Source organism: Balaenoptera physalus (assembly GCF_965194825.1).
Source record: "Balaenoptera physalus genome assembly, chromosome: 1".
Taxonomy (NCBI): Eukaryota; Metazoa; Chordata; class Mammalia; order Artiodactyla; family Balaenopteridae; genus Balaenoptera; species Balaenoptera physalus.
The window spans coordinates 32,094,830-32,121,807 of record NC_138882.1 but is presented as its reverse complement, the minus strand read 5'-3'; the positions used below and the strand labels follow the sequence as shown (position 1 = coordinate 32,121,807).

Below are 26,978 nucleotides of genomic sequence, written 5' to 3'. Positions count from 1 at the left end.
TCCCAATGCAGGGGGCCTGGGTTCGATCCCTGCTCAAGGAACTAGATCCCACATGCCTGCTGTAACTAAGAGACCACATGCCACAACTAAAAGATCCGGCATGCTGCAACTAAAGACCCGGCACAACCAAACAAACAAATAAACAAATAAATAAATATTTTTTAAAAATAGATAAAATAATGCCTTAGGAAAAGAAAATATTAGAACCTATTTAGCTTTGTATCATTTAAAAAATATCTGTGTAGTTTATAATGTACATACATTATATGTATAGAACTTCGTGTATATAATTTGTTAAAAAATAAGATGCATATTAAAAAGTTTTCTTATGGGTTGCCCAGTCAGGTGTTTGGAGACCATTGGAGGACAGAATGATGAAATTTAGAGCCTCAGCAATGATAGAATTTAGAACCAGTTCCCTGACTTAGACGATAAGGAAAATAATTCATAGACTGTAATTGAGTTGTCCAACTTTACATAACTGTTCAAAAGCAGGCCATCCAGTGGCTGGAATCTAATCACTGACCGACTAGAATCTGGGTCACTGGACTCGTAAACCAGAAGTGACTGTTTAATTTCTCAGGTTGATGCTCCTGGCATATATGCTTGATATGTGTGTGTGTAAATCTCTGACATAATAAGCCATACTCAGTAGGCACACCCTGTTTCCTTATTCAAGCACCGTAATTTCATTCCATTAAATCTTTGAAGTATCAGACTACCAGAAGGCATGAAGAAACCTGGGCTGAGAGTCTTCATTCCAGGAGACCTGATCTTTTTTTTTTTTTTTAACTTTTTTTTTTTTTGGGGGGTTTATTTATTTATTTATTTATTTATGGCTGTGTTGGGTCTTCGTTTCTGTACGAGGGCTTTCTCTAGTTGTGGCAAGCGGGGGCCACTCTTCATCGCGGTGTGCGGGCCTCTCACTATCGCGGCCTCTCTTGTTGCGGAGCACAGGCTCCAGACGCGCAGGCTCAATAATTGTGGCTCACGGGCCTAGTTGCTCCACGGCATGTGGGATCTTCCCAGACCAGGGCTCGAACCCGTGTCCCCTGCATTGGCAGGCAGATTCTCAACCACTGCGCCACCAGGGAAGCCCAGGAGACCTGATCTTGACTGTATGGCTGGTTTGAGGCGCATCACTCTGAACTGCAGCACGCTCATTGGTGACCTGGGTGCAAGTGCTTTGGCAGGATCTCTTAGTGAGGATTTATGGCTTAGAGGTAAATTCTAAAATTGAAAATATTGAATTTTTAATATGATATATGCTTAGCTTTTGGCATGATACTATTGTGATAGGATTTTTTTAAAGCCTCATTTTACTGATAGCTTTTATTTCAATTTTAAACTTTCTCTAAGAGTTGCATATATTCTTTACAGAAAATACAGAGTAACAAGAGAACAATTACCTATAATCTTAATACCCAGAGATAATCACTGTTCATTTTGGTGCATACACTTTCAGTCTTTTATTTTTCTATAAATATATTTGTACGCTTAGGGATTACAAAAATAGAATTGTAGTAAACTTGCTATTTCATATTCCTGCTTCTTTCACTTAATGATGTATCATGTAGTATTCCATCATATTGATGTCCCATAGTTTAATCAATTCTTTGCAATTAGATTTAGACAGTTTGCTTTTCCCTGTCAGAAACAATGTGAATACGTTGTATATACGTCTCTGTGTCCATTGGGATTACTTCTGTAGAATAGGTCCTAGAAGTGGAATGACTAAGTGTGACATATTTTTAAGACTTTTTTTTTTTTAATACTGCAGGTTCTTATTAGTCATCAATTTTATACACATCAGTGTATACATGTCAATCCCAATCGCCCAATTCAGCACACCACCATCCCCACTCCCCCGCGGCTTTCCTCCCTTGGTATCCATACATTTGTTCTCTACATCTGTGTCTCAACTTCAGCCCAGCAAACCGGTTCATCTGTACCATTTTTCTAGGTTCCACATATATGCGTTAATATACGATATTTGTTTTTCTCTTTCTGACTTACTTCACTCTGTATGACAGTCTCTAGATCCAACTGTGTCTCAACAAATGACTCAGTTTCATTCCTTTTTATGGCTGAGTAATATTCCATTGAATATATGTACCACTACTTCTTTATCCATTCATCTCTCGATGGGCATTTAGGTTGCTTCCATGCCCTGGCTATTGTAAATAGCGTTGCAATGAACATTGGGGTTCATGTGTCTTTTTGAATTATGGTTTTCTCTGGGTATATGCCCAGTAGTGGGATTGCTGTATCACCTGGTAATTCTATTTGTAGTTTTTGAAGGAACCTCCATACTGTTCTCCATAGTGGCTGTATCAATTTACATTCCCACCAACAGTGCAAGAGGGTTCCCTTTCCTCCACACCCTCTCCAGCATTTGTTGTTTGTAGATTTTCTGATGATGCCCATTCTAACTGGTGTGAGGGGATACCTCATTGTAGTTTTGATTTGCATTTCTCTAATAATTAGTGATGTTGAGCATCTTTTCATGTGCTTCGTGGCCGTCTGTATGTCTTCTTTGGAGAAATGTCTTTTTAGGTCTTCTGCCCATTTTTGGATTGGGTTGTTTGTTTCTTTAATATTGAGCTGCATAAGCTGTTTATGTATTTTGGAGATTAATCCTTTGTCCGTTGATTCATTTGCGAATACTTTCTCCCATGCTGAGGGTCATCTTTTCGTCTTGTTTATGGTTTCCTTTGCAGTGCAAAAGCTTTGAAGTTTCATTAGGTGCCATTTGTTTATTTTTGTTTTTATTTCCATTACTCTAGGAGGTGGATCCAAAAAGATCTTGCTGTGATTTATGTCAAAGAGTGTTCTTCCTATGTTTTCCTCTAAGAGTTTTATAGTGTCCAGTCTTACATTTAGGTCTCGAATCCATTTTGAGTTTATTTTTGTGCATGGTGTTAGGGAGTGTTCGAATTTCATTCTTTTACATGTAGCTGTCCAGTTTTCCCAGCACCACTTATTGAAGAGACTGTCTTTTCTCCATTGTATACCTTTGCCTCCTTTGTCATAGATTAGTTGACCATAGGTGTGTGGGTTTATCTCTGGGCTTTGTATTTTGTTCCATTGATCTGTGTTTCTGTTTTTGTGCCAGTACCATATTTTCTTGATTACTGTAGCTTTGTAGTATAGTCTGAAGTCAGGGAGTCTGATTCCTCCAGCTCCGTTTTTTTCCCTCAAGACTGCTTTGGCTATTCGGGGTCTTTTGTGTCTCCATACAAATTTTAAGATGATTTGTTCTAGTTCTGTAAAAAATGCCATTGGTAATTTGATAGGGATTGCATTGAATCTGTAGATTGCTTTGGGTAGTATAGTCATTTTCACAATATTGATTCTTCCAATCCAAGAACATGGTATGTCTCTCCATCTGGTGGTATCATCTTTAATTTGTTTCATCAGTGTCTTATAGTTTTCTGCATACAGGTCTTTTGTCTCCTTAGGTAGGTTTATTCCTAGGTATTTTAATCTTTTGGTTGCAGTGGTAAATGGGAGTGTTTCCATAATTGCTCTTTCAGATTTTTCATCATTAGTGTATAGGAATGCAAGAGATTTCTGTGTATTAATTTTGTATCCTGCAACTTTACCAAATTCATTGATTAGCTCTAGTAGTTTTCTGGTGGCATCCTTAGGATTCTCTATGTATAGTATCATGTCATCTGCAAACAGTGACAGCTTTACTTCTTCTTTTCCAATTTGTATTCCTTTTATTTCTTTTTCTTCTCTGATTGCCGTGGCTAGGACTTCCAAAACTATGTTGAATAATAGTGGTGAGAGTGGACATCCTTGTCTCATTCCTGATCTTAGAGGAAATGCTTTCAGTTTTTCACCATTGAGAATGATGTTTGCTGTGGGTTTGTCAACTATGGCCTTTATTATGTTGAGGTAGTTTCCCTCTATGCCCACTTTCTGGAGAGTTTTTATCATAAATGGGTGTTGAATTTTGTCAAAAGCTTTTTCTGCATCTATCGAGATGATCATATGGATTTTATTCTTCAATTTATTAATATGGTGTATCCCATTGATTGATTTGCATATATGGAAGAATCCTTGCATCCGTGTGATAAATCCCACTTGATCGTGGTGTATGATCCTTTTAATGTGTTGTTGCATTCTGTTTGCTAGTATTTTGTTGAGGATTTTTGCATCTATATTCATCAGTGATATTGGTCTGTAATTTTCTTTTTTTGTAGTATCTTTGTCTGATTTTGGTATCAGGGTGATGGTGGCCTCATAGAATGAGTTTGGGAGTGTTCATTCCTCTGCAATTTTTTTGAAGAGTTTGAGAACGATAGGTGTTAGCCCTTCTCTAAATGTTTGATAGAATTCACCTGTGAAGCCATCTGGTCCTGCACTTTTGTTTGTTGGAAGATTTTTAATCACAGTTTCAATTTCATTCCTTGTGATTTGTCTGTTCATATTTTCTGTTTCTTCCTGGTTTAGTCTTGGAAGGTTATACCTTTCTAAGAATTTGTCCATTTCTTCCAGGTTGTCCATTTTATTGGCATAGAGTTGCTTGTAGTAGTCTCTTAGGATGTTCTGTATTTCTGCGGTGTCTTTTGTAACTTCTCCTTTTTCATTTCTAATTTTATTGATTTGAGTCCTCTCCCTCTTTTTCTTGATGAGTCTGGCTAATGGTTTATCAATTTTGTTTATCTTCTCAAAAAACCAGTTTTTACTTTTATTGATCTCTGCTGTTGTTTTCTTTGTTTCTATTTCACTTATTTCTGCTCTGATCTTTATGATTTCTTTCCTTCTGCTGACTTTGGGTTTTGTTTGTTCTTCTTTCTTTAGTTCCTTTAGGTGTAAGCTTAGATTGTTTACTTGAGATTTTTCTTGTTTCTTTAGGTAGGCTTGTATAGCTATAAACTTCCCTCTTAGAAATGCTTTTGCTGCATCCCATAGGTTTTGGATCGTCATGTTTTCATTGTCATTTGTCTCTAGGTATTTTTTGATTTCCTCTTTGATTTCTTCAGTGATCTCTTGGTTATTTAGTAACGTATTGTTTAGCCTCCATGTGTTTGTGTTTTTTACGTTTTTTCCCCTGTAATTGATTTCTAATCTCATAGCGTTGTGGTCAGAAAATATGCTTGATATGATTTCAATTTTCTTAACTTTACTTAGGCTTGATTTGTGACCCAAGATATGATCTATCCTGGAGAGTGTTCCATGAGCACTTGAGAAGAAAGTGTAATCTGCTGTTTTTGGATGGAATGTCCTATAAATATCAGTTAAATCCATCTGGTCTATTGTGTCATTTAAAGCTTATGTTTCCTTATTTATTTTCATTTTGGATGATCTGTCCATTGGTGTAAATGAGGTGTTAAAGTCCCCCACTATTACTGTGTTACGGTTGATTTCCTCTTTTATAGCTGTTAGCAGTTACCTTATGTATTGAGGTGCTCCTATGTTGGGTGCATATATATTTATAATTGCTATATCTTCTTCTTGGATTGATCCCTTGGTCATTATGTAGTGTCCTTCCTTGTCTCTTGTAACATTCTTTATATTAAAGTCTATTTTATCTGATATGAGTATAGCTACTCCAGCTTTCTTTTGATTTCCATTTGCATGGACTATCTTTTTCCATCCCCTCACTTTCAGTCTGTATGTGTCCCTAGGTCTGAAGTGGGTCTCTTGTAGACAGCATATATATGGGTCTTGTTTTTGTATCCATTCAGCAAGCCTGTGTCTTTTGGTTGGAGCATTTAATCCATTCACGTTTAAGGTAATTATCAATATGTATATGACCGTTTTCTTAATTGTTTTGGGTTTGTTTTTGTAGGTCCTGTTCTTCTCTTGTGTTTCCCACTTAGAGAAGTTCCTTGAGCATTTGTTGTAGAGCTGGTTTGGTGGTGCTGAATTCTCTTAGCTTTTGCTTGTCTGTAAAGCTTTTGATTTCTCCATCAAATCTGAATGAGATCCTTGCTGGGTAGAGTAATCTTGGTTATAGTTTCTTCCCCTTCATCACTTTAAGTATATCATGCCACTCCCTGCTGTCTTGTAGAGTTTCTGCTGAGAAGTCAGCTGTTAACATTATGGGAGTTCCCTTGTATGTTTTTTGTCATTTTTCCCTTGCTGCTTTCAATTTTTCTTTGTCTTTAATTTTTGCCTATCTGATTACTATGTGTCTCAGCGTGCTTCTCCTTGGGTTTATCCTCTATGGGACTCGCTGTCCTTCCTGGACTTGGGTGGCTATTTCCTTTCCCATGTTAGGGAAGTTTTTGACTATAATCTATTCAAATATTTTCTCTGGTTCTTTCTCTCTCTCTTCTCCTTCTGGGACCCCTATAATGCAAATGTTGTTGCGTTTAATGTTGTCCCAGAGGGCTCTTATGCTGTCTTCATTTCTTTTCATTCTTTTTTCTTTAGTCTGTTCCACAGCAGTGAATTCCACCATTGTGTCTTCCAGGTCACTTATCCGTTCTTCTGCCTCAGTTATTCTGCTATTGATTCCTTCTAGTGTAGTTTTCATTTCAGTTATTGTATTGTTCATCTCTGTTTGTTCTTGAAATCTTCTAGGTCTTTGTTAAACATTTCTTGCATCTTCTCGATCTTTGCCTCCATTCTTATTCCGAGGTCCTGTATCATCTTCACCATCATTATTCTGAATTCTTTTTCTGGAAGGTTGTCTATCTCCACTTCATTGAGTTGTTTTTCTGGGGTTTTATCTTGTTCCTTCATCTGGTATATAGCCCTCTGCCTTTTCATCTTGTCTGTCTTTCTGTGAATGTGGTTTTTGTTCCACAGGCTGCAGGATTATAGTTTTTCTTGCTTCTGCTGTCTGCCCTCTGGTGGTTGAGGCTATCTATGAGGCTTGATGGGAGGCTCTGATGGTGGGTAGAGCTGACTGTTGCTGTGGTGGTCAGAGCTCAGTAAAACTTTAATCCACTTGACTGTTGATGGGCGGGGTGTGTTCCCTCCCTGTTGGCTATTTTGCCTGAGGCAACCCAACACTGGAGCCTACCTGGGCTCTTCAGTGGTGCTAATAACAGACTCTGGCAGGGCTCACACCAAGGAGTACTTCCCAGAACTTCCACTGCCAGCGTCCCTGTCCCCACGGTGAAACAGAGCCACCCCCTGCCTCTGCAGGAGACCCTCCAACACTAGCAGGTAGGTCTGGTCCAGTCTCCCCCAGGGTCACTGCTCCTTCCCTTGGGTCCCGATGCACACACTATTTTGTGTGCCCCCTCCAAGAGTGGGGTCTCTGTTTCCCCCAGTCCCTTCGAAGTCCCGCAATCAATTCCCACTAGGCTTCAAAGTCTGATTCTCTATGAATTCCTCCTCCCGTTGCTGGACCCCCAGGTTGGGAAGCTCGACGTGGGGCTCAGAACCTTCACTCCAGTGGGTGGACTTCTGTGGTATAAGTGTTCGCCAGTCTGTGAGTCACCCACCCACCAGTTATGGGATTTGATTTTACTCTGATTGTGCCCCTCCTACCGTCTCATTGTGGCTTCTCCTTTGTCTTTGGATGCTGGGTATCCTTTTTGGTGTGTTCCAGTGTCTTCCTGTCGATGACCGTCCGGCAGCTAGTTGTGATTCCGGTGTTCTCGCAAGAGGGAGTGAGAGCACGTCCTTCTAGTCTGCCATCTTGGTTCCTCCCATTGTTTACATTTTTATTTTCTCTTCCTGTTGTCTATAAACATAATTCCACATAGCTTCAATATAATTTGCCATTCTTATCTTTTCATACTAAATTTAAATTTTATGAATCATAGTTATACTTTTTAACATTGGATTCAGCAGTTTTCATTGTGTTGGTCCATTTTTTAAATTGGTGAAAAATTGGAAATAACCTAAAATAAACTATTGTTAACATCTTCATAAATACAACTTTTCTTTTTCTACTTAAAGATGTATGTTTTTGATTCTCCATTAATCAACTTGCTTGGACAATAGTGTATTAAATAGAAGTTGTTAAGAGTGTTTATGAAGTCAAAAAAAAAGCTTATGATTTGTCTGCCAATTGTTATTTCAAGACAGTGATATTTTAATAATCAAAGAGTACATACAAGGAAGTTAAGATTTGTGGTATCACACTAATTACATATTATCATTAAAAATTTATATGATATGTAAAGCATTCTTAAAATAGCCAAGTTGCCTTTTGCTATAACATTAGAAATGGAAATATATATAAATAAAACATGTATATGTAAAACATATTAGGAATTCTGTAATATTAGTACCTGGTGGTATATAATACGGCATCATGGAATGAGAATACAATTAAAAATTTTTTTTTTAATTTAGCATGATTAAACAAAGTGGAAATGTAACTGAAGTATACAAGCTCATAGAGCTATTTTAAGAGTAATTTTATTTCTTGGGCTATTTTTTGTATTGGCCTCAGTTATTTGGAGACATAGAGGTAAGCCAAATCAATAGCTGGGTATATACTTAGATCCAGGTGAGTATAGGGGTTAGATAATGGTGTGAATTGTGTCACATTTATATTGTAATTATGTATGCCTAAAAAAGATGGGAACTTTTATTAGAAATTTTGTTTTTATCTCCTAACACGAAAAGTGTAATTAAAAAAATTTTTAATACAAATGTATTTGCATTAGTTTCTGAAAGTAAAGGAAGGGTATACACATACAAACCACATGCATACAGACATTTTTTTTAGAGGGTAGTTAAGTTAAAAAACAAAATAAAATAGCACAAAAAGAACTGAGCTCCTATATATTTTTAAGAGGCATGTTAAATCACACAGAATCATGTGGTGATTATCAATAAGCTACACTCTATGAAATATTTATCCTATATTACCACATACACTCTATTTTACACTCCATCCTAATGCCGCTAAAATGTAGAAAGCAGCAGCATAGCACAGGGAGATCAGCTCGGTGCTTTGCGATGACCTAGAGGGGTGGGATAGGGAGGGTGGGAGGGAGGCTCAAGAGGGAGGGGACATGGGGACATGTGTATGCATATGGCTGATTTGCTTTGTTGTGCAACAGAAACTAACACAGAATTGTGAAGCAATTATACTCCAATAAAGATCTATTAAAATAAATAAATAAAATAACATGAAATATAGTAGACTTGAAGGATAAAAATAACCATTTTAACCTATGATGTTTGTTTTCAGTAAATTCAAATTAAATATTTAAATGTGAATTTTAATATATGGCTTGTTCTAAATAAAATATTAACACGTATGTCTAGTTTTTGCAACCAAATATTTCATATAAAGATACTTGCCTCTTTACTACTGAAATATAGGATAAGTCTCCACATTTCACTCTTTTATCCAGTGGGTTTCATTTGTTTTTTTGTGTGTTTTCTATATGAAATCAAAGGAGCAGTGAAGGCTGACAGGCTTATAGGAGAGTAACATTGACTCACCTACCACCCAGCAACTTGCAGTCTTATAACTTTTACTGTTTTTACATAGAAAAATTCATCTTAAATTGAAATTTTGGTCCAATTCTGAAGATTTTGTTTGGCAGAAGTCATGGGTGTACCTGTGTTTCGCTATCCTTGAGATTCAGAAATGCCAAAGGTGTTCTAAGATTCAATAAACTTGACTGTTTCTGCATGATACATAAAATGTATCATACTTTGGGATATTTAAAAAATTTATTTTTCCATTTCTGCACATCTCAGTACTTTTGTTTTAGTTAAAGTAACTTGTTACTGTAGAGAACTTATAGTTTTAAAAATTGCTGGCTTATGTAAAACCTTTTTACAAAACGATCCTTTTTTAATGGCCTTGGCATCATTGTCCAGTGCCTGTTTGATTCCTTTCAAACTGTACACTTTTGAGAGTTGCTCTGTAGACCTTTGGTGCATCTTGATTCCTTCTTTCGTGCTTTGTCAAACATAGGATTGGCCACAAAGAAACCTGTAAGTAATGGAAGGAAACACTCTGCTGGTAAAGAATGTTATGGTCCTGAACCTCTACCACCTGGTGTGTCTGGTTTCCTGCCGTGGCGTCCTGCAGAACGTGCAAAGAGCAACAGGTAATGTGTTTGCATTCCCTGTCTTTTTCAGTCGTTCAGAATTCTTTATTTTGGAACTTCTATTACGTGGGCGGTCTCTGGTGCTTTCTATAGAGGAAAAAAGATAACTCACACATGGCTTCTGCCTAATGAGCCCTCTAAGGAAGAAAAACAAAAAGTAATTGGGAGTTTCAAGTTGTTTCTCAAGTGTCACAACAGAGGTAACCCCGTGGGAGTCATGAGGAGACTAAAATTATCTCCAATTGTGCAGGTGAGAAAAGTTTCACTAAAGGCAGGTGTACTTGAGCCAAGCCCTACAGCACAGAAGTAGGAATTTGGATATGTACGAATGGGAAGAAAGACATTTTAGGCATGGGAAGTAGTTTAATGCAGAATGGATGAGAAATCTGCATTAGACCTATTCTAAATCAACTGGCTTATTAACTCAGTAAATCAGATTTAGTGAGTCAAACTAGCTTTAGCTGATTACTTATCCAGGGGATAGCTGTTCATAGTAATTTTTGTCATAGAACAGTAAATAAAATTGTTGAATTATAGCTTTAGGCTTGCTAAGTGAAATAGATTGCTCTAGATGATTTTCAAGTGACTTACTTGGTAGTATTCATGAAATTGGGGGTTAACAATTGCTTAAGAAAACAAAGAGAATTGATTTTAAATAGTACTTGAAGGAGTTACTGTGTAAAGTATCTGTTCAGTAGCTCATGTTAAATGGATGTTTATAATCCCTGTTGGACAACCAACTAATTTTTTGCAAATGGTAATGTGAATTGCTGTTGCATAAACTGTAGTGTTGAATCCCCAGTCTTGGCACTTGAGTTTAATAACTCTGTGGTTTCCTATCTTCTTGGTGAGACACTTAATCTCAGGTCCATCCTCATCACACAGAGTGGTAAATTAGAGAACGATTAATATCACCATTTAAAGAAGTGAGACTGAAATCTCAACCATCCTGAACATAGGAGCTGAAGGGGCCTCTCAGCAGTTCAGAGAGTTATCACCAAGCCAGTCGGCTGAATTCTGTTCAGTTTTCTGTGTAGCAGAGCCCTCCAGGTCCTTCTTTTGAGCTTATTTATTTTTATACACAATTCTGTATGGATACTGTACATAATACTAAATAGTTGTATTAACTGGATTTAACTGGTGATGTATTTACATCAAGATCTAACTTCATTTTGTTGATATCTTTTTAGGGGCTTTCCATTCATCAGACTCATGATGTATGTAGTCAGGTGCGTATTTATGATATGTAGGGGTTGAATTGGGAAAGGTGGGTGGTCATTCTTTTTGCTTTTTAAACTGACAGAGCCTTACAAGAAGCATTTCCCTCTCTGAAATAAATCCACGTAAAACTTGTCTGGTCGCTCTCCCAATGCAACTGTGTAGTTGTGTGGATTTCGCACACAACTGGCAGCCTTGTGGTTACGTCTGTAAACAAGGAAGCCTGTTCTGCAGTCTGCAGATCAGCTGTTACCCAGTGAAATGAACTTGAGTGCCATTTCTGACCCCTCACATGGAGCTGTCATACTCAAGAATGTTCATATGTTTTCAAGAAATGTTGTTTGCAGGCTATATGTACAAATTCCTGATCTGAAAGCCAATATAAAGCAACATCTCCCAAACCTCTGCTCTCTCACCAAGGCCACACACATTCCCTCGCTTATGGCCTCATGGCAAGCTAGTACTGTCAGTATCAGATTCTCCTTCCCAGTGGTCTTGGGAGACTGCATAGTTGCTCTGTGAAAGGCACCACTGCTGAGATTGAGGGAAGAGCACCTTGGGTGTCAGTCCTGCCCTTGCATGCCCAGAGGGAGGGGTGTGCGCCTCGTTCTCCTGTTGGGAATTTCCTATGCTGCAGGTTTGCTGCTTGTTGTGAAAATGATGTCCTAGTGACTTGTCTTCTGCGTAGTTATATAATCCCAGCACACTTCTGTATGATCTGTAGACTTTTATGGGGTTGTGGCCAGGTCAGTTTTTAAATGTTTGGAAATGTCCTATGGAACAACATTGCAGTGGCAGTGAAGCTTGACAGGAGAATTGTATTACTGTTACCCTAGTTTTGGCTTAAGGGTGATGAGAAGATGAAATTTTTGATGGGTCAGTTTTAGTTGTGTATGTGTATGTGATTTATTTTTTAAAATTCTAACGTCTGTTATTCACAGCTTAGATACGTTGACTTTCTGATTATTCATCAGTCCCTTTACTGATGTATTTTCCTCCGAAAAACTACATTTTCTTCCAGACTGTTTTCGTCTGATGGTAAAGAATAAATTTTTCATTTGCAGTATAAAGTTGATTTGAGAAAAAATGTTTACCTTGGCTCTTCACTTGGCTTCTGTGAAAGAAACTTAAGAACATGGGCAATTCCCATTACTAATCCTAACCATGTACAACAGAGGTCTGTACAGTAACATAGCAAAAATAAGTTACTGTACTTTTACTTAGTCATTGCCTGTTTTAGACTAAGGAGCAGTGAGAGACATTTATAAATAATGATACCTCAGATCACTTTTGTTAAATGTCCTCTAATATGTGTATATTTGGTATCTGGCTTGTGTTATCTTTTATACAATCTTGTCTTCTTTCTTTGCACTTCAGTTTAACAACTCTGTGGTTTCCTATCTTCTTCTTGTGACACTCAGGTCCATCAGAATTTCCTGTGACTGTGACAGTAGAGAGTCCTTCCTCCTCACAAATTGAAGAGGTCGAAGATTCCTCAGAAAGTGTTCAGGAAGAGCCAGAGAAAATCAGTTTGAAACAAGAAGCATTGCAGGTACGAAGTTATCACTTTAAAGCTATAGAGAAGATTATTTTTCAAATGGAAGCCTGATTGCAACACTGCACAGCTTGAGTGAGGGTTCTGTTTTCTCCTCCCATCTGCATTGTATCCCCTTGAATGGTTCCTTAAGCTTAGACCAAGGTGAATGGTGGACATTTGAACTCTAAGAAATAAAAATCAAATCATGTCGCTAGTAATATAGTTTCCTTTCCTTAGAACCTTAGGATATTCGATTTAGGGAGAACCTTAGTGATCATAAGATAAAGAAATTGAGTTCTGAATGAATATAGTCAGCTGATTCAGTGCTCTTGTTTTACAAATGAGAAAATTGACAGTTCTACTTGAACTCTCTTTTTATAAGAGGAAAATATGGCCTCATTTTAAATAAAAGTAAGGTTGAAAAATGTTTTGATGTTAATATTCTCCTTTCCTAAAATAAAAAACATCAAGAAGCTACATTATATTCCCTCATAAACCTGATATCTAATGTGATTCCATACTTTTGTTTGTACGGACAGAAAAGAAAAATTGATTTTCATAAGAAACCTTTGCACCTCAAAAATAATATATTTGTTTTATTTCAACTTTAATGCAGAGCTGAACATTTCTAGTAAATAAGGGAATACCATTTGGGGGAACGTTGTCTTTGTGCTACAAAGTCCATGTTTAATTTTTTTAAATTATTTAATATGATTCTCTTTTCGTATGAAACATGAAACTTGACAGGTTTCAGAACTAATTATCCCCTTATTGTCGGACTATGGTAATTACTCTTTGATTTTCAAAAGAGAAAGTTAGATTTTTATGTTTTTAATTAAAATTAATGATAATATAGAGAAATTTTAAGAAAACTTAGAAAATTATGAAATGTTACAGTAGGAGAAATCTATAGTTCATGTAGAGTTACCCCCTTTCGTTTTATAAATGAGCACCTACAATTTGTAGCACGTAAGTGGTTTCTTAGTAAATTGCAGAGTACGACAAGACCCTAGAGCATCTAACCCGCATTCCTTGTCATTTTAGATGTGTTGTATTCGTTTCCTTCATGAGTAGAACAGGAGATTGTATTTCTAAAAGCAGTGATAGACTGGGGAAGACCAAGACCTTTAAACACTGGGATCACAGAATAGCAGATTCAGAATGCACTGAGAACCCTTGCAGCTCTTCTCCGTTTTGACAAGACACTACAAGGATGGTATCAAAGTGTTCAAGTACATAAGCCAACAACAGTCAAGAGATTTCAACATAGTTTTGAAAGGCGGAAGACAAGTGGAAGAGTGTGAAACTGAAGCAGTAGAACAGAGGAAAAGCATCACCTAGAATATGCACAGGGACCACCTGCAACTGAGGAGGATTCTGACCCCACCTGCAGAAGTAGCTTCATGCTCAGGTGCGCATGTAGGAGAGAGGGTGGAGTTAGTTAAAAGTGTGACTGAAATCGGGGAGCTCATTGAAGGGTTGTGTTTGGAGGAGTGGACTCCCAGCCCCGCCCTCACACTCCTGAAATGAGATGATTTCATTTTGAAAACAGTGAAACTGTGGAGAACTAGGGCAGCTAGTGTGAGTTTTTACACCCTAGAAAAGAGTGTTTGGGGGGGATCCTATTACAGTCACTCCCCACTTCTTCCTGCATAAGAAGCCAATCAATCGTTGACTTCAGGGAGCTTTCTGCACTCATTCTTAAATAGAAAATAACTGTCATTTGCCTGATAGTTGAGTAAAGCTTACAACATGAGAGAGGGGGAAAAAGAGTGAAAACATATCCTGGTAGGACCGGGGACAATTTAGGGAACAAAATAATTTAAGCAAAAAACCCTAATTAGTATCCTGAGAGAGGTTTAAAAAGAGCTAGCAACTATAAAATAAGACTAGGGTGTTAATTAAAAAGAGAATGGTCAGAAAGCAAGAGAGGTGTCTTGCAAATGAAAATATGGTTGCTGAAATAAATTCAGTAGGAATTTAAAAAATTTCTCACTATATAAAAAAGAACGACACATGGAAAATGTGATAGCAATATGTTAGAGAGGCTGTATCTGGGAGATCCAACATGTTACTATTAGAAACTCCAGACCCAGACAAAAAATGGAGGGAAGCTGTCAAAGGGCAACAAAATTCCCCATAGCTGAAAGTAGACATCAGGCCTCAGATTGAAAATAGTTACTCACGTTTTGAGCAAGATGAACAAGAATAGACTCATACCTAGGCACCCTTCATTGTGAAATTTTAAAATACTGAAAAAATAAATTAAAATAGATTGGGATTCCCTGGTGGCACAGTGGTTAAGAATCTGCCTGCCAACGCAGGGGACATGGGTTCCATTCCTGGTCCGGGAAGATCCCACATGCCGTGGAACAACTAAGCCCATGTGCCACAACTACTGTGCCCACATGCCACAACTACTGAAGCCTGCACGCCTAGAGCCTGTGCTCTGCAACGGAAGAAGCCACTGCAATGAGAAGCCCGTGCACCGCAACGAAGAGTAGCCCCCGTTCACTGCAACTAGAGAAAGCCCGCGCAGCAATGAATACCCAATGCAGCCAAAAATAAATAAATTAATTAATTAAAAGAAAAATAGAATAAAATACTGAGAGGATACATCCATTCCAGAGAGAAAAATACTGGTCACCTAAAAAAAAAAAGTTAAAATCTGACTTTATCATAGTAGTCATCAGCACCATGGATGCTGGAAGGTATTAGAAAGATACCTCCAAATTTTTCCAGCACATAATTTTCACCCTAGGGTTTTGTATCCAGCCAAACTATCAGTCATAAGTGGAGGCTGAATGAGATATTTTGTACACAAAGAAATTTGAAAAATTTACCTCCTGTGCTACACCTTAAGCTATTTATAGAAATAATCCAGCAAAATGAGGCAATAAACCAAGAAAGAAGGTAATAGGGAATTCAGTGCAGAGAGCAGCTAGTCTAGATTGGAGAGGCTTCTATTGATTGTGTGATTGAGAGCTTAGAAACACCTTGAGGCATATTGTACTTACTAGGTATTAGGCACTGTTGGAAGGGAGGAGGGAGAGGAAGAGGAGAAGGAACTTGAAGTCCAGAGGAGAAAAGGCTATACTGACATAAACATGAAGCAAACTAAACTATGGTTGATTTTTCACCTACTATTGGTGAGGAAGAGAAGAATCCACTTAAACTTGACACTATAGATGCCCCCGTTTTCAGTGACACACAGGGGTAATGACCACCTATCTAATTTGTTGTCCAAACCAGAACTTGTCCAAACTCCTTACACTTCAATAGTGTAAGGAGGCGCTCTAATGCTGTAACATCAGGACAACAGGTATAAACTGGAACAGCCCAAGGCGGCTTGGGGTATGTGGTCACCCTGCACAAGGGCAGTGACACTGACACAGTATGGAACGAGGTGTAGTCTATACACAGAGACACAGTACATCTGCAGTGGGCAATATTAATTTAATTGTAATAATGGCAATACTGTCTTGGTTTGCAGCTTTTATTGTCAACTTGCATGTAATAAGAAATAACTAACCTAAACTATACTTAGTATGTATTAGTATTAACTTGGTATGTACTGAAATGTATTGTGTACTAGTATGTACTTAGTATATGTTAGGCTCTAAGTGTTTTGCATATATTAACTCATTTAATCCTCTGAATAGCCTTATGAGGTTGGTGCTAATATCATTCCCACTTTTGAGAAAAGGATGCTAAGACAGGGAAGGAACTTGCCCAGGCTGTACCAAATTTAGGGTTGGATCGAGGCTTTGAGTTTAGGCTCTCTGCCTGTTCTCTTAAACCTTACTCCCTACTGACTCTCAAATGACAGAAGACTTAACTGCACATAGAACAGAATATAAATTTCAACTTTGACAACGTAAAAGCTAGGTTTGGAAGGTAGACAGGAGGTAGAAAAAAGGGAAGATGGTATGAATGTCCTCATTTTACAAAGCGTGACGTTGAGAGAGTTTATAGTGGATCAACAATGTAGGTTTTTAAGTATATCACTACAAGTCAAAGAGATCATGAGCAGTGGAATAACTAATGATGACATAACTTTACTGAGCAGTGTGGACAAAGGAAAGAGTGTAAAGGAACTAAACCCTTACTTAGTAAATCAGAAAGTGAACAGATAATGACTCAAATTTAGTCAGAAAATAGTCATGTAAGAGTATTACTTGGAAATGGAGAAGAATTCAAAATAACAATAGTTGGACCTCCCTGGTGGCGCAGTGGTTAAGAATCTGCCTGCCAAGGCAGGGGACACAGGTTCGAGCCCTGCTCCAGGAAGATCCCACATGCCGCGGAGCAATGAAGCCCGTGCACCACAACTACGGAGCCTGCGCTCTAGAGCCTGCGAGCCACAACTACTGAGCCCACGTGCCACAGCTACTGAAGCCCGCGTGCCTAGATCCTGTGCTCCACGACAAGAGAAGCCACTGGAATGAAGTGTAGCCCCCCGTCGCCACAACTAGAGAAAGCCTACACGCAGCAACGAAGACCCAACACAGCCAAAAATAAATAAATAATAATTAAAAAAATAAGAATAAAAAATAACAATAGTTGACGTCAACCCCATAAAAAAGGAAATCCAAACAGCCAGTAAACACAGAAAAGTATACGACTTCATTAAGTAATAAGAGAAAAGTGAGTCAAAACCAATGAAACTACATGCCAATCAGATTGACAAATACATAAATAAAGTCTGGTAGTATCAGGTATTGTAAACCTGGAGTACTATGGGAATCTTCTACCCTGCTTATACTGGAGTATAAATCGACACAACTACTTTGGAAAGCATTTAGCACTCTCCATCAACTGAAGGTATATAAATAGCCTGTGACCCAGCAGCCCTCACCCCCGCCCTGTGTAAATGCACCAGAATAACCGGTACAGCAGCATTCCTGTCCATGATTTGCATTAGCACAAACGGAAAACAACCCAAATGTCCATTAAGAGTCAAAAATTAAATAAATTATGTGTATTCATACAGTGGGAAAACTATCAAGCAATAAAACTGAATGAACTAGAGCTACAGGCTGCAATGTGGATGAATCTGTTAAACCAATGTTGAGTGAAAGAAATAAGATAGAAAAGACTTCATATACTATGATCCTCTACATAAAGTTAGATGTTGACAAAACTAAACTCTTTTGTTAGGGATGCATGCAGGTTAAAGGAAATGATTTTCAGAAATGAGGATGGTGTTTAACCGGGAAGAGGGAAGGAGCTTGTGATGAGAAAACGATATGGGGGGTTTTTGAGATGCTGACAAGTATCAATACTTTCAGATTCGAGTAGTGGTTATGTAAGTATTCTCTTTTGATTTGTCACATTGACAGTTTTGTCCTGTGCACTTCTCAGTACACATATCGTATTTTACAATTAAAAACCTGTGTACAGAATCGGTCGCTTCTTGAGTGCTGGATGTGGGAGTGGGATGAGACTATTTCATTTTAAGCCCTTCACTACTGCTTGCGTTCACATGTTCATTCATTCAGCATTAATTGAACATATGCTGTGTACCAAGCACTCTTCTAATTTTATATGTGGTTTAACTCATGTAATCCTCACAAGAGCTCTGTGATATGGGAGCTTATCTCCATTTTATAGATGAGGAAGTTGAGGCCTAGAGTTATAGAACTTGTCCAAGGTTATATAGCTAATGGGTAGTGCCAGGCCCATTTGCCTCAGAGAATCTGAATTTTTACAATATAATATAAAAGAGAAATTTAATTACTAATTATAAGCCAAAAACTTGCACATTAAAGAAGATGACAAGTTTTCATCTATCCAGTTAGAGAAAAACACACAGTCTGTTTTTCACACACGTACATCTTGTATTGGCAGGGATTTTCCTTATCAAGCAATTATTTATTGACCGTCTACGTTGTGCTAGGCACAGGTGCTGGGGATAAACACTTAATAAAATACACCCCCTATCTTCAAATAACTTGCACTCTAGGTGAGGAAGTAAGCCAACAGTTATAGTAGAGGTTATATACCAAGTGATACATCGCTGATGGCAGTATAAAATCTCAGAAATCTTTTGGAAAGCGGTTTGGAGATAGGTACCTCAGAGCCTTAAAAATATTCATTTGCTTTGATCTCAAACTCATTTTTATGGATTTATTGTAAGAATGTTATTCTCAATATGGAAAAAAAGCCTTCATGCATAAAAACGGTTATTTTGTCTTATGATATTGAAAAGTTGGCAAGAATTTAAATGTGTAAAATGGTTAACCAGTAAACCCACTCGGTGCAATATTTGGTAGCCCACAAAAAAAAAATCAAGGTTATGAATCCCCTGATTATATGAGAAATGATTGATTTCAATGTTAAGTGGAGAAAAGTTGAGCATAAAATTTGATATCCAATATGATGGGAGCTTTGTCCCAGAAAAATCACCCTAGCCAGTGTACAGAAGGGAGGAAGGAGAGCAGATGACAGGAAGGAAAATTATTCCCAAGCCTTATCATTAGTCTTACTTAAGTAATAGAATATCAAGCAATTTTACTTTCTAACTTTTTTGGTTCCATATTTCCACGTAAGGGACATGAATTATTAATACTTTGTAGGAGAGGGGTACACTTTTTCACAAAAATTTCACACTGTGTTCTAATTCCCTCCATTAGAGGGAGAAACTATTTCATGTAATTGCACTTTGATGTGCTATTTAGAACCAGTCAGGAATTTTAGTCTACTTTCCTCTGACTGTGGTGAGGGTTTTTTGTTTGTTTGCTTATTTGTTTAGAATTTCTTTGAAATCAGTTTTAGAAGATTGATTAAACCATTATGTTAAAAGTAGAGGAATTTTGCAATTTTTTTCCCTTTTTTCCCATTGAAAACTTGACTGGCTTTAGTAATGAAACATTAAAGAATTTGAAGTTCTTAGGCTCTCAATATTTTAAACATGTTCTGAATATAAAAATATATGTTCATTGAGCAAATCTTTGAAAACAGTGAACAACTTATTGAAGGAAATAAAAGCCACCTCTGCATGTACACACACCTACCTAATCTGCTCTTTTGTCTTAAAAAAGTATCAAAAATATTTTGCCATGTCACTAAATACTCTTCTACATCAGAGAATTTGATTAAGCTTATGCATCATCTCCCAGGAGAAACGCACAGATATATTTTGAATGTAGAACTCCTGAAGCCCGTTCATTAACTCTGGTTGAGACGTGTTGTCATTCTTTTCTTAGTGGCTTCACAGCGCATTCCTTCATACGGTGAGCTATTTTTATTGAAACCAATCCCAATTTGGAGGCTCTTAGCTTTCTTCTAGGGTTTGGTTATAAACACTCTTATGACATCATGTTGGTAGATAAATCTTTGCCCACATCTTTGATTTTCTTAGGGTAAACTCCTGATGTAGGATTGTTGTTAGGTACCAAAAGGTACTCTCCAGAAAGTGATACCAGTTCCTCTCCCAATGATGGCATATAATAGAGTTCCTCATTCTTTAAGTGATTGTTCAAAGCAGTTCAAATGTATAAATATACCTTACTGTTTTCATAAGTATAGGTATTCTGACTGTTTATCGCTGCATAAGAAACCACCCCGAAACAGTGGCCCGAAACAATGACAGTCATTTATTTTGTCCACGAACCTGGAGGTTGAGTAGAATATTAATTCTTTTACTACACTGTCACTGACTGAAAACAATACCTATTTGACTAGCTCACAGTTCTGCAGGTCAGAAGTCCAGGCACAGCGTGACTGGGTTTCCTGCTCAGATACACACGGGAACATGTGGGTTCCCTCCTGAGAGTGTTAAAGCACGTGAAATTTAAGTGTAAACATTGAGCCCCAAACGTTGGATGTTCACCATAGTTTGTGTGGGTCACAGAGCTGAAATCAAGATGTCAGTCTGGCTGTGTTAGCATCCAGAGGCTCTGGGAAAGAATGCCTCCAAGCTTCTTCGGCTTGTTGGCATAATTCAGATTCTGCAGTTGCAGGACAGAGGTCCCCATTTCCTTGCTGGCTGTCAGTCGGGGGACGGTCTCAGCTCCTAGAGGCCTCTCGCTTGCCTTCCCTGCCGCAGCATTGGACTTCTTCAGAGCCAGCAATGGAGAGTCTCCCTCTTGTCCCTTTTGCACTTCAATTCAGGAAGAGTTCAAGTCCTTTTCATGGGGTGCCCGAGTAGGTCACATCCACCTGGAATAATCTCCCTATCTTAAAAAATCAACTGATTTTGAATCTTAATTCCGTCTGCAAAATCCCTTCACTACAGCACCCAGATTTAGGGTTTGATTGTTTAAGTGGAAGGTTTGTGTACTTCAGTAAGTAGGAGTCTTAGGGGCTCTGTTAGAATTCTGCCTATTGCAAGCAGTGCCCCCACTTCAAGGACCGAAGTGTCTTAGTTCCTAAAACTCCTAAGAGAGTTTATCAGTGTTCATTTTATTTGATTGACCTTGGTGAGTGGGAAGACTACCACCTCCGTGAACAGGAATGGCATCCAGCTTCCTGAGTCCACAGTGTGGCTCTGCTACTTAGTGGTGTCACCTTGGCTGTGCTGCTGTACTTACTCTACTCTGCCTCTGTTTCCCTCATCTGTAAAATAACATGGAGTTAGTGATTGTTCTTTCCTCGTAGGGTTTTTTTAAAAATAAATTATTTTATTTATTTATTTTTGGCTGCGCTGGGTGTTTGATACTGCTCACGGGCTTTCTCTAGTTGCGTCAAGCAGGGGCTACTCTTCCTAGTGGTGTGCGGGCTTCTCATTGCGGTGGTTTCTCTTGTTGCGGAGCACGGGCTCTAGGCACGCAGGCTTCAGTGGTTGTGACACGGTGGCTCTAGAGCGTAGGCTCAGTGGTCGTGGCGCACAGGCTTGGTTGCTCCGCGGCACGTGGGATCTTCCCGGACCAGGGCTCGAACCCGTGTCCCTTGCACTGGCAGGCGGATTCTTAACCACTGCGCCACCAGGGAAGCCCCCCTCTTAGGGTTTTGATGATTAGATTATTTAATGCCCAGGGAACTCCAGGAACAGTGCTTGACTGTAAATTGCTTTAAAAGTGATTACTTTTTAAAAAAATGCTTTTGAATCTGCAATTATGCAATTCACGTATATTAAGCATGTTCATTAATAGGACTTCCTACTATAAAGAGACCCACAAATAAAAATAGAAGTTTTCTTTCTTGGTCTTAACTATTTATTTCTGACTTGCTATGTTATACGCATATGCCTTTTATGGTGGGCTGCCACAAATTTATGTTGGAAAAAGTGGAATTTAAATAAATCTTTACTATGCTAATTTGATAGATTTTGATAATTCATTTCACTAGCATGGTATGATATTACCAGTAGCAGACTAAAACCTGAGTTCACTTCTGGCTCTGCCCCTAAATCCTGATGAGTCCTATAGCTGGAAAGGCTTTTGGATATTATACTACGAATTAGTTATAATATTTACTCTGTTTGTTTAGGAAAAACTGGAGGAGTGCCTAAAGCAGTTAAAGGAGGAGAGAGTAATAAGACTTAAGGCTGATAAATGAGTCAATGAGGCAAACAATTTCTAATACTTTTGAGAGTGTTTTCGTTTTATTTTGATTTGATTTTAAGCCATACACACATAGTTTGTAAACTTTAAGACTGTAATATGTTGCAAATTGGTTGTATCATATGGACTTTTGCATTTACTGGTATTTAGTGATCATACGATCTATATTCCAGAAAGCATGTTTTTAAAAATGTGAAAATCTCATTTTGTCTGTGTGTGTGTGTGTGTGTGTGTGTATGCTTTCATATGACACTGGCTTATTTTCTGTTCATGATTCTTTGATTCAAGAAAGCACTTTTTGTGCATATACTGTATATATAGTAGCATAAAAGACATGATGAGACTCTCCTGGCAATGAATTAGGAAAGTGAATCATTTAAATAAATTTAAGATATTGGAAAACTTGTACGAATGCAATGCAAGATAAAAATATATACTATAAGAATTACATTAGGTAATGTGCATGAAAGCAGGGCATAATCTAAAAAGTTCCATCTAAATATACTTTATCATAGGTTGAACGTAGGGAGGAATTTTTCAAAGTGCATCCATTGGATTGGCGGACACTCATTCAATAAGTGTTGAGCACCTGCTTATATAAGGCAAAAGGGGCATCATGAACATAACGGCCTTTCTGAGAAATACTAGAGTTGAGCTTATAGGGGTTTTAAGTGCATAGGTGATTAGCGGAGGGGGAAGAGTGCATGGGAGTGAATATTTTCAAGAAGCCAAAGAAAATATTGGTGATCGTACATTTAATAAATTGGGTTGGGTATGATTTAGGACTTTTAAACGTAAGCATTAGACAATTTGCTCACTATAGCTAATTCTTAACATTCAGCAGAGTTGTAATATGTTTTGTTCAAATCAGATTCTATAATTCACTTTCTAATTTAAGGGAAACTTAAAGCAGGTAATTTTCTAATGTGGAATGAGGCTCCATTATGAATTTAACCAGTTAGAAATGTGATCTTTTGTGAAAGATCATTAATAAAACGATAAGTTTGGGGCTTCCCTGGTGGTGCAGTGGTTGAGAGTCTGCCTGCCAATGCAGGGGATACGGGTTTGAGCCCTGGTCTGGGAAGATCCCACATACCGCGGAGTAACTAGGCCCGTGAGCCACAACTACTGAGCCTGCACATCTGGAGCCTGTGCTCCGCAACAAGAGAGGCCGCAACAGTGAGAGGCCCGCGAACCGCGATGAAGAGTGGCCCCCACTTGCCACAACTAGAGAAAGCCCTCACACAGAAACGAAGACCCAACACAGCCAAAAATAAATAAATAAATTAAAAAAAAAAAAAAAAAAAAAAACGATAACTTTGGTTTATTTATGTGCCAGCTAAGTGTTATATAGGAAACTTTGTTGGGTGCCTGGGGGTTTTGGTTATTATGTGGTATGGTCTCTGTCTTTACTGGTGGCGAGTTAGGTTAATTACAGATTAATTACATTTTGAGTGTTTTAGTTTTGTTCCTTGAAACTAGACAAGACTACTTTTGATGACAATGAGAAAAAAGCATGTCAGACATTTTCAGTCTTCTTTTATAGCTGGAACATGAAAATGCCCAGTTAAGTAATATAAATTTCTCTTTGTCTGAAGGCCTTCATGCCCACTCATTGACAAGCATGGTCCTGGATGATGAAGGTGTTTTGGGCAGCACTGAGAATTCTTTTCAGAAGTTCCATGCTTTCTTGGATCTCCTTAAAGATGCTGGGTTAGTTCATTTCTCTTCATGGCGTTCTTCTCTTTGCGACTATAACGGTAGTTTGCTGAGGAACTGGAGCGATTTTCATCACTTACGTGGCCATATTTAGCCAAATTTAGTGTAATTATAGGTAATATAGTTGACGTTTTAAAATGAGGAATTAAATTTTTTAAGAAATGCAAATAGGGCAGCCTGCTTTGGTAGAGTGGGGAGCCCATTATAAAAGAGTAACCTGTAGACAGAGTAATTAGTAGGTATAGTTTTTTGTGAAGACTAAATTGAAGGCAGTTTCCATTGAAAATATTTGGGAATGGATAAGAATTTTCCTATCTTTCATTTATTTTGCTTGTTTGATAAGTTTGAATTAAAGTTATTTTTGTCTTAGACATAAAAATTATTATTAATCTTCAGGGAAGATATAGGTCAGTGGTTCTCAACCGGGAGCAATTTTGCTGAAAGAGGGAAGTAGAGATTGATAGTTGATGGAGTGGTGTTTTGTCAGTGAATGAATTGGTGTTGGGAAGGAAGGAACAAACACATTCTTGGAAACTGGAGGAAAGGTGGTGAAGAAGTGTGGGAATGGAGGTGTGACAGGCAGTGGATGAGGTGCGTGGTACTTGTTGAAGCTGCTAGTGAGACAGTGGGATGTCTCCTAGAGGATGAATCTGGAAAGGGCTGAGAATTTGGGGGAGAGAGAGGCTTGTAGTCTGAGGTAGGATGTTGGCTTTTAAGAATTTAGAAGTATTTCATGATTGTGGGTCTGGGGAAATCTAAACTGCTCTTATGTGATTATAATAACCTTTGTCTTTTCTCCTTTCCTCCTCTGGTCCAGGCTTGGGCAGCTGGCCACAATGGCTGGTATAGATCAGTCAGATTTTCATTTACTAGGTCGTCCCCAGATGAATTCTACTGTTAGTAGTCCACCTAAAGAAGAAAAGAAGGCACTTGAAGAAGAAGAATCAGAATCAAAGCAGAGTGCCCCAGTACAAATGCAGAATCTCCAAGTAAGTGGACAGGACAGCACTTAATGATTCTAAGAGTGATTAGCAAAAAGGAAATGACCAAGTCAGAGAGAAAATAATAATGGTCAGTCTCTAATAGTTCACATGCTTGGGAGCTAGAGGACTGTGGAGTCCTCTCCAAATCTGAGATTAGTAAATGTGGGCCCATTTCATGATACTGTATTGTTGTACATAAGAAAACTGGAAGTTCTTTAGAAAATTTATGAGTTAAAGCAAACTCTCCTGAATGAAGAAAGAAAACATTACAGAAAATATTCCAAATTTTAAATTGTATAAATGTCTATTCTATTCATATTTTATCTAGGTTTCTATTTGTATGCAGGCAGCTTACAGTGAAGGAACACTAATGAAGGTACACGTATTGACAGAATTTTTAAAATAAGTAATCTTGACATAGCTAATACGTAAGATATTATAGTGACTCACCTGGTCATGGGAATGGGAGGGGAAACATGTCAGCTTTTCCTCTAGCGTTACTTGGAGCCCCCTTCACCCACCTCAGCCAATCTCAGACTGGTCTTGGGAACTGACAGCTTGAGAACACAGTCTGGTCACAAACTATATACTGTTTACATGTGCCTGGAGGATAGAAAAGAAATGAATTTTCTTACAGAGTAGGGTTTCATTTTTAGTGAGGGAAAGGAAATGGGTAATAACTACCCCAATCACCAAAGTCTGAAAGTGTAGCGGACATAGCCTTGGATATAGCTAGGTTAAGTTGAGAATCACTTGGCAAGATATAATTAGAAAAAAACTGGCTCTGAAATCTTCTGAATAATCAATTACTGTGTTAATAATAAGATCACAGAATAACATTGACGTTTTGAACTCTACTTTTTAATGGTTGGCTTTGTTCATCACTGAATTTTTGTCTTGTCTTTTGTCTTTCCCTCCAGTTTCAGAAAATTACAGGTGATGCTGGGCTTCCTTTGCCTCTCGACTCCTTCCATGTCCCAGTCTCTACTCAGGAGGCCTTAGAAACTTCCAAAGACAACCTGGGGGTCCCAGTCACAGAGCAGTAGCAGGAGTCTTTTGAAGATTTCATTGCTAGAACATGTTCTCCCTTCAGCAGACATCATTTCTGGAACTGGAAGTCAAAGAAAAGAAGAGGAATTATCTAGAAATAGCAGGCCTTCTTCAGAGAAAATGAGCAAAGCAGATGAATACACCAAAAAATACTCTGCTCAGAAACAACCTGGGGAGGACCTGCATTCCTGCTCTGACTCACCTGTAAAGCAGAAAAGCAAAGGAATTGGGCAAAAGAATTCTTTGGTTAATAAAGCAATTAAAAGTGAGTCTTTGAAAAAACACATTTCTGTTAAGAAAGAGAGTAGAATAGAGACTGTTTCATCAAAGACAACTAAAAGTAAACTCAGTCTACTAGAACATTCTGAAAGTGATACTCTAGGATCTGATTGTGAATTTTAAGAAAGCATCCATACTCTATCACGCCTAACATAGGACTAAATCTTTTAAAATTATGTTTTTGCCTTCAAATTTTAATAAACTACTTATGTTTTTATTATAGCATATGGTGTTTTCAATTACTTGACTGGAAGCCATTAGAGAAAGATTTATCTATACTTTTTTATTATAATGAAAGTTCTGGTGTATTTTTCCTTGTGACACTTTGCACCATTCATTCAGCTAGTGTTTTCTGAGGGCTTCATATGTACGGTACTTTTCTGGGTGCCATTGCTTTCAGCAGTGAACAAAATAAAGCCTTTACTCTCCTGGAACTAGCACTCTGTGGTGGGAGAAAACATAAACAACAAAACAGGGTAAGGGGTAAAAAGAGATGGGAATAATAAATGGAATAGTTTTACCATTTGGTTAAATGTCAAACTATTATAAATCACATGGCCAGAAGCCATTGACGTATTTTAGTTCACAATAACCAGAGAGCCTCAAACATTTACCAAGGCACTTAACCGTGTTTATGGATTACAGCAACGCTATGAGATTGGGAACTATTACCATCCCCATTTTATAGATGAGG

The 26,978-nt window shown here is 38.0% G+C and overlaps 1 protein-coding gene and 1 pseudogene across 2 annotated transcripts; both read left to right on the top strand.

The window, feature by feature from the left end:
• Positions 1 to 1,119: 1,119 nt before the first annotated feature.
• LOC309665099 (centrosomal protein of 78 kDa-like) lies at positions 1,120 to 17,809 on the top strand. The gene is made up of 4 exons (XM_082471236.1): positions 1,120 to 1,223; positions 9,857 to 9,992; positions 11,183 to 11,221; positions 12,632 to 17,809. Exons 1-4 carry the CDS (start codon positions 1,121 to 1,123, stop codon positions 12,687 to 12,689), a joined length of 336 nt encoding a protein of 111 aa, XP_082327362.1. The 5' UTR covers position 1,120; the 3' UTR covers positions 12,690 to 17,809.
• LOC309648325 (centrosomal protein of 78 kDa-like) lies at positions 12,690 to 26,978 on the top strand (annotated as a pseudogene). The gene is made up of 4 exons (XR_014268440.1): positions 12,690 to 12,762; positions 23,852 to 23,966; positions 24,790 to 24,961; positions 25,876 to 26,978. The product of XR_014268440.1 is annotated as a centrosomal protein of 78 kDa-like (transcript).

Excerpts from the sequence above, each read along its gene's own strand:
- LOC309665099 (XM_082471236.1), top strand. The coding sequence starts at position 1,121 with ATGGCTGGTTTGAGGCGCATCACTCTGAACTGCAGCACGCTCATTGGT. Across the intron at positions 1,224-9,856 it reads TGAGGATTTATGGCTTAGAG|GATTGGCCACAAAGAAACCT; the intron begins GTAAATTCTAAA and ends TGTCAAACATAG. Across the intron at positions 9,993-11,182 it reads GAACGTGCAAAGAGCAACAG|GGGCTTTCCATTCATCAGAC; the intron begins GTAATGTGTTTG and ends ATATCTTTTTAG.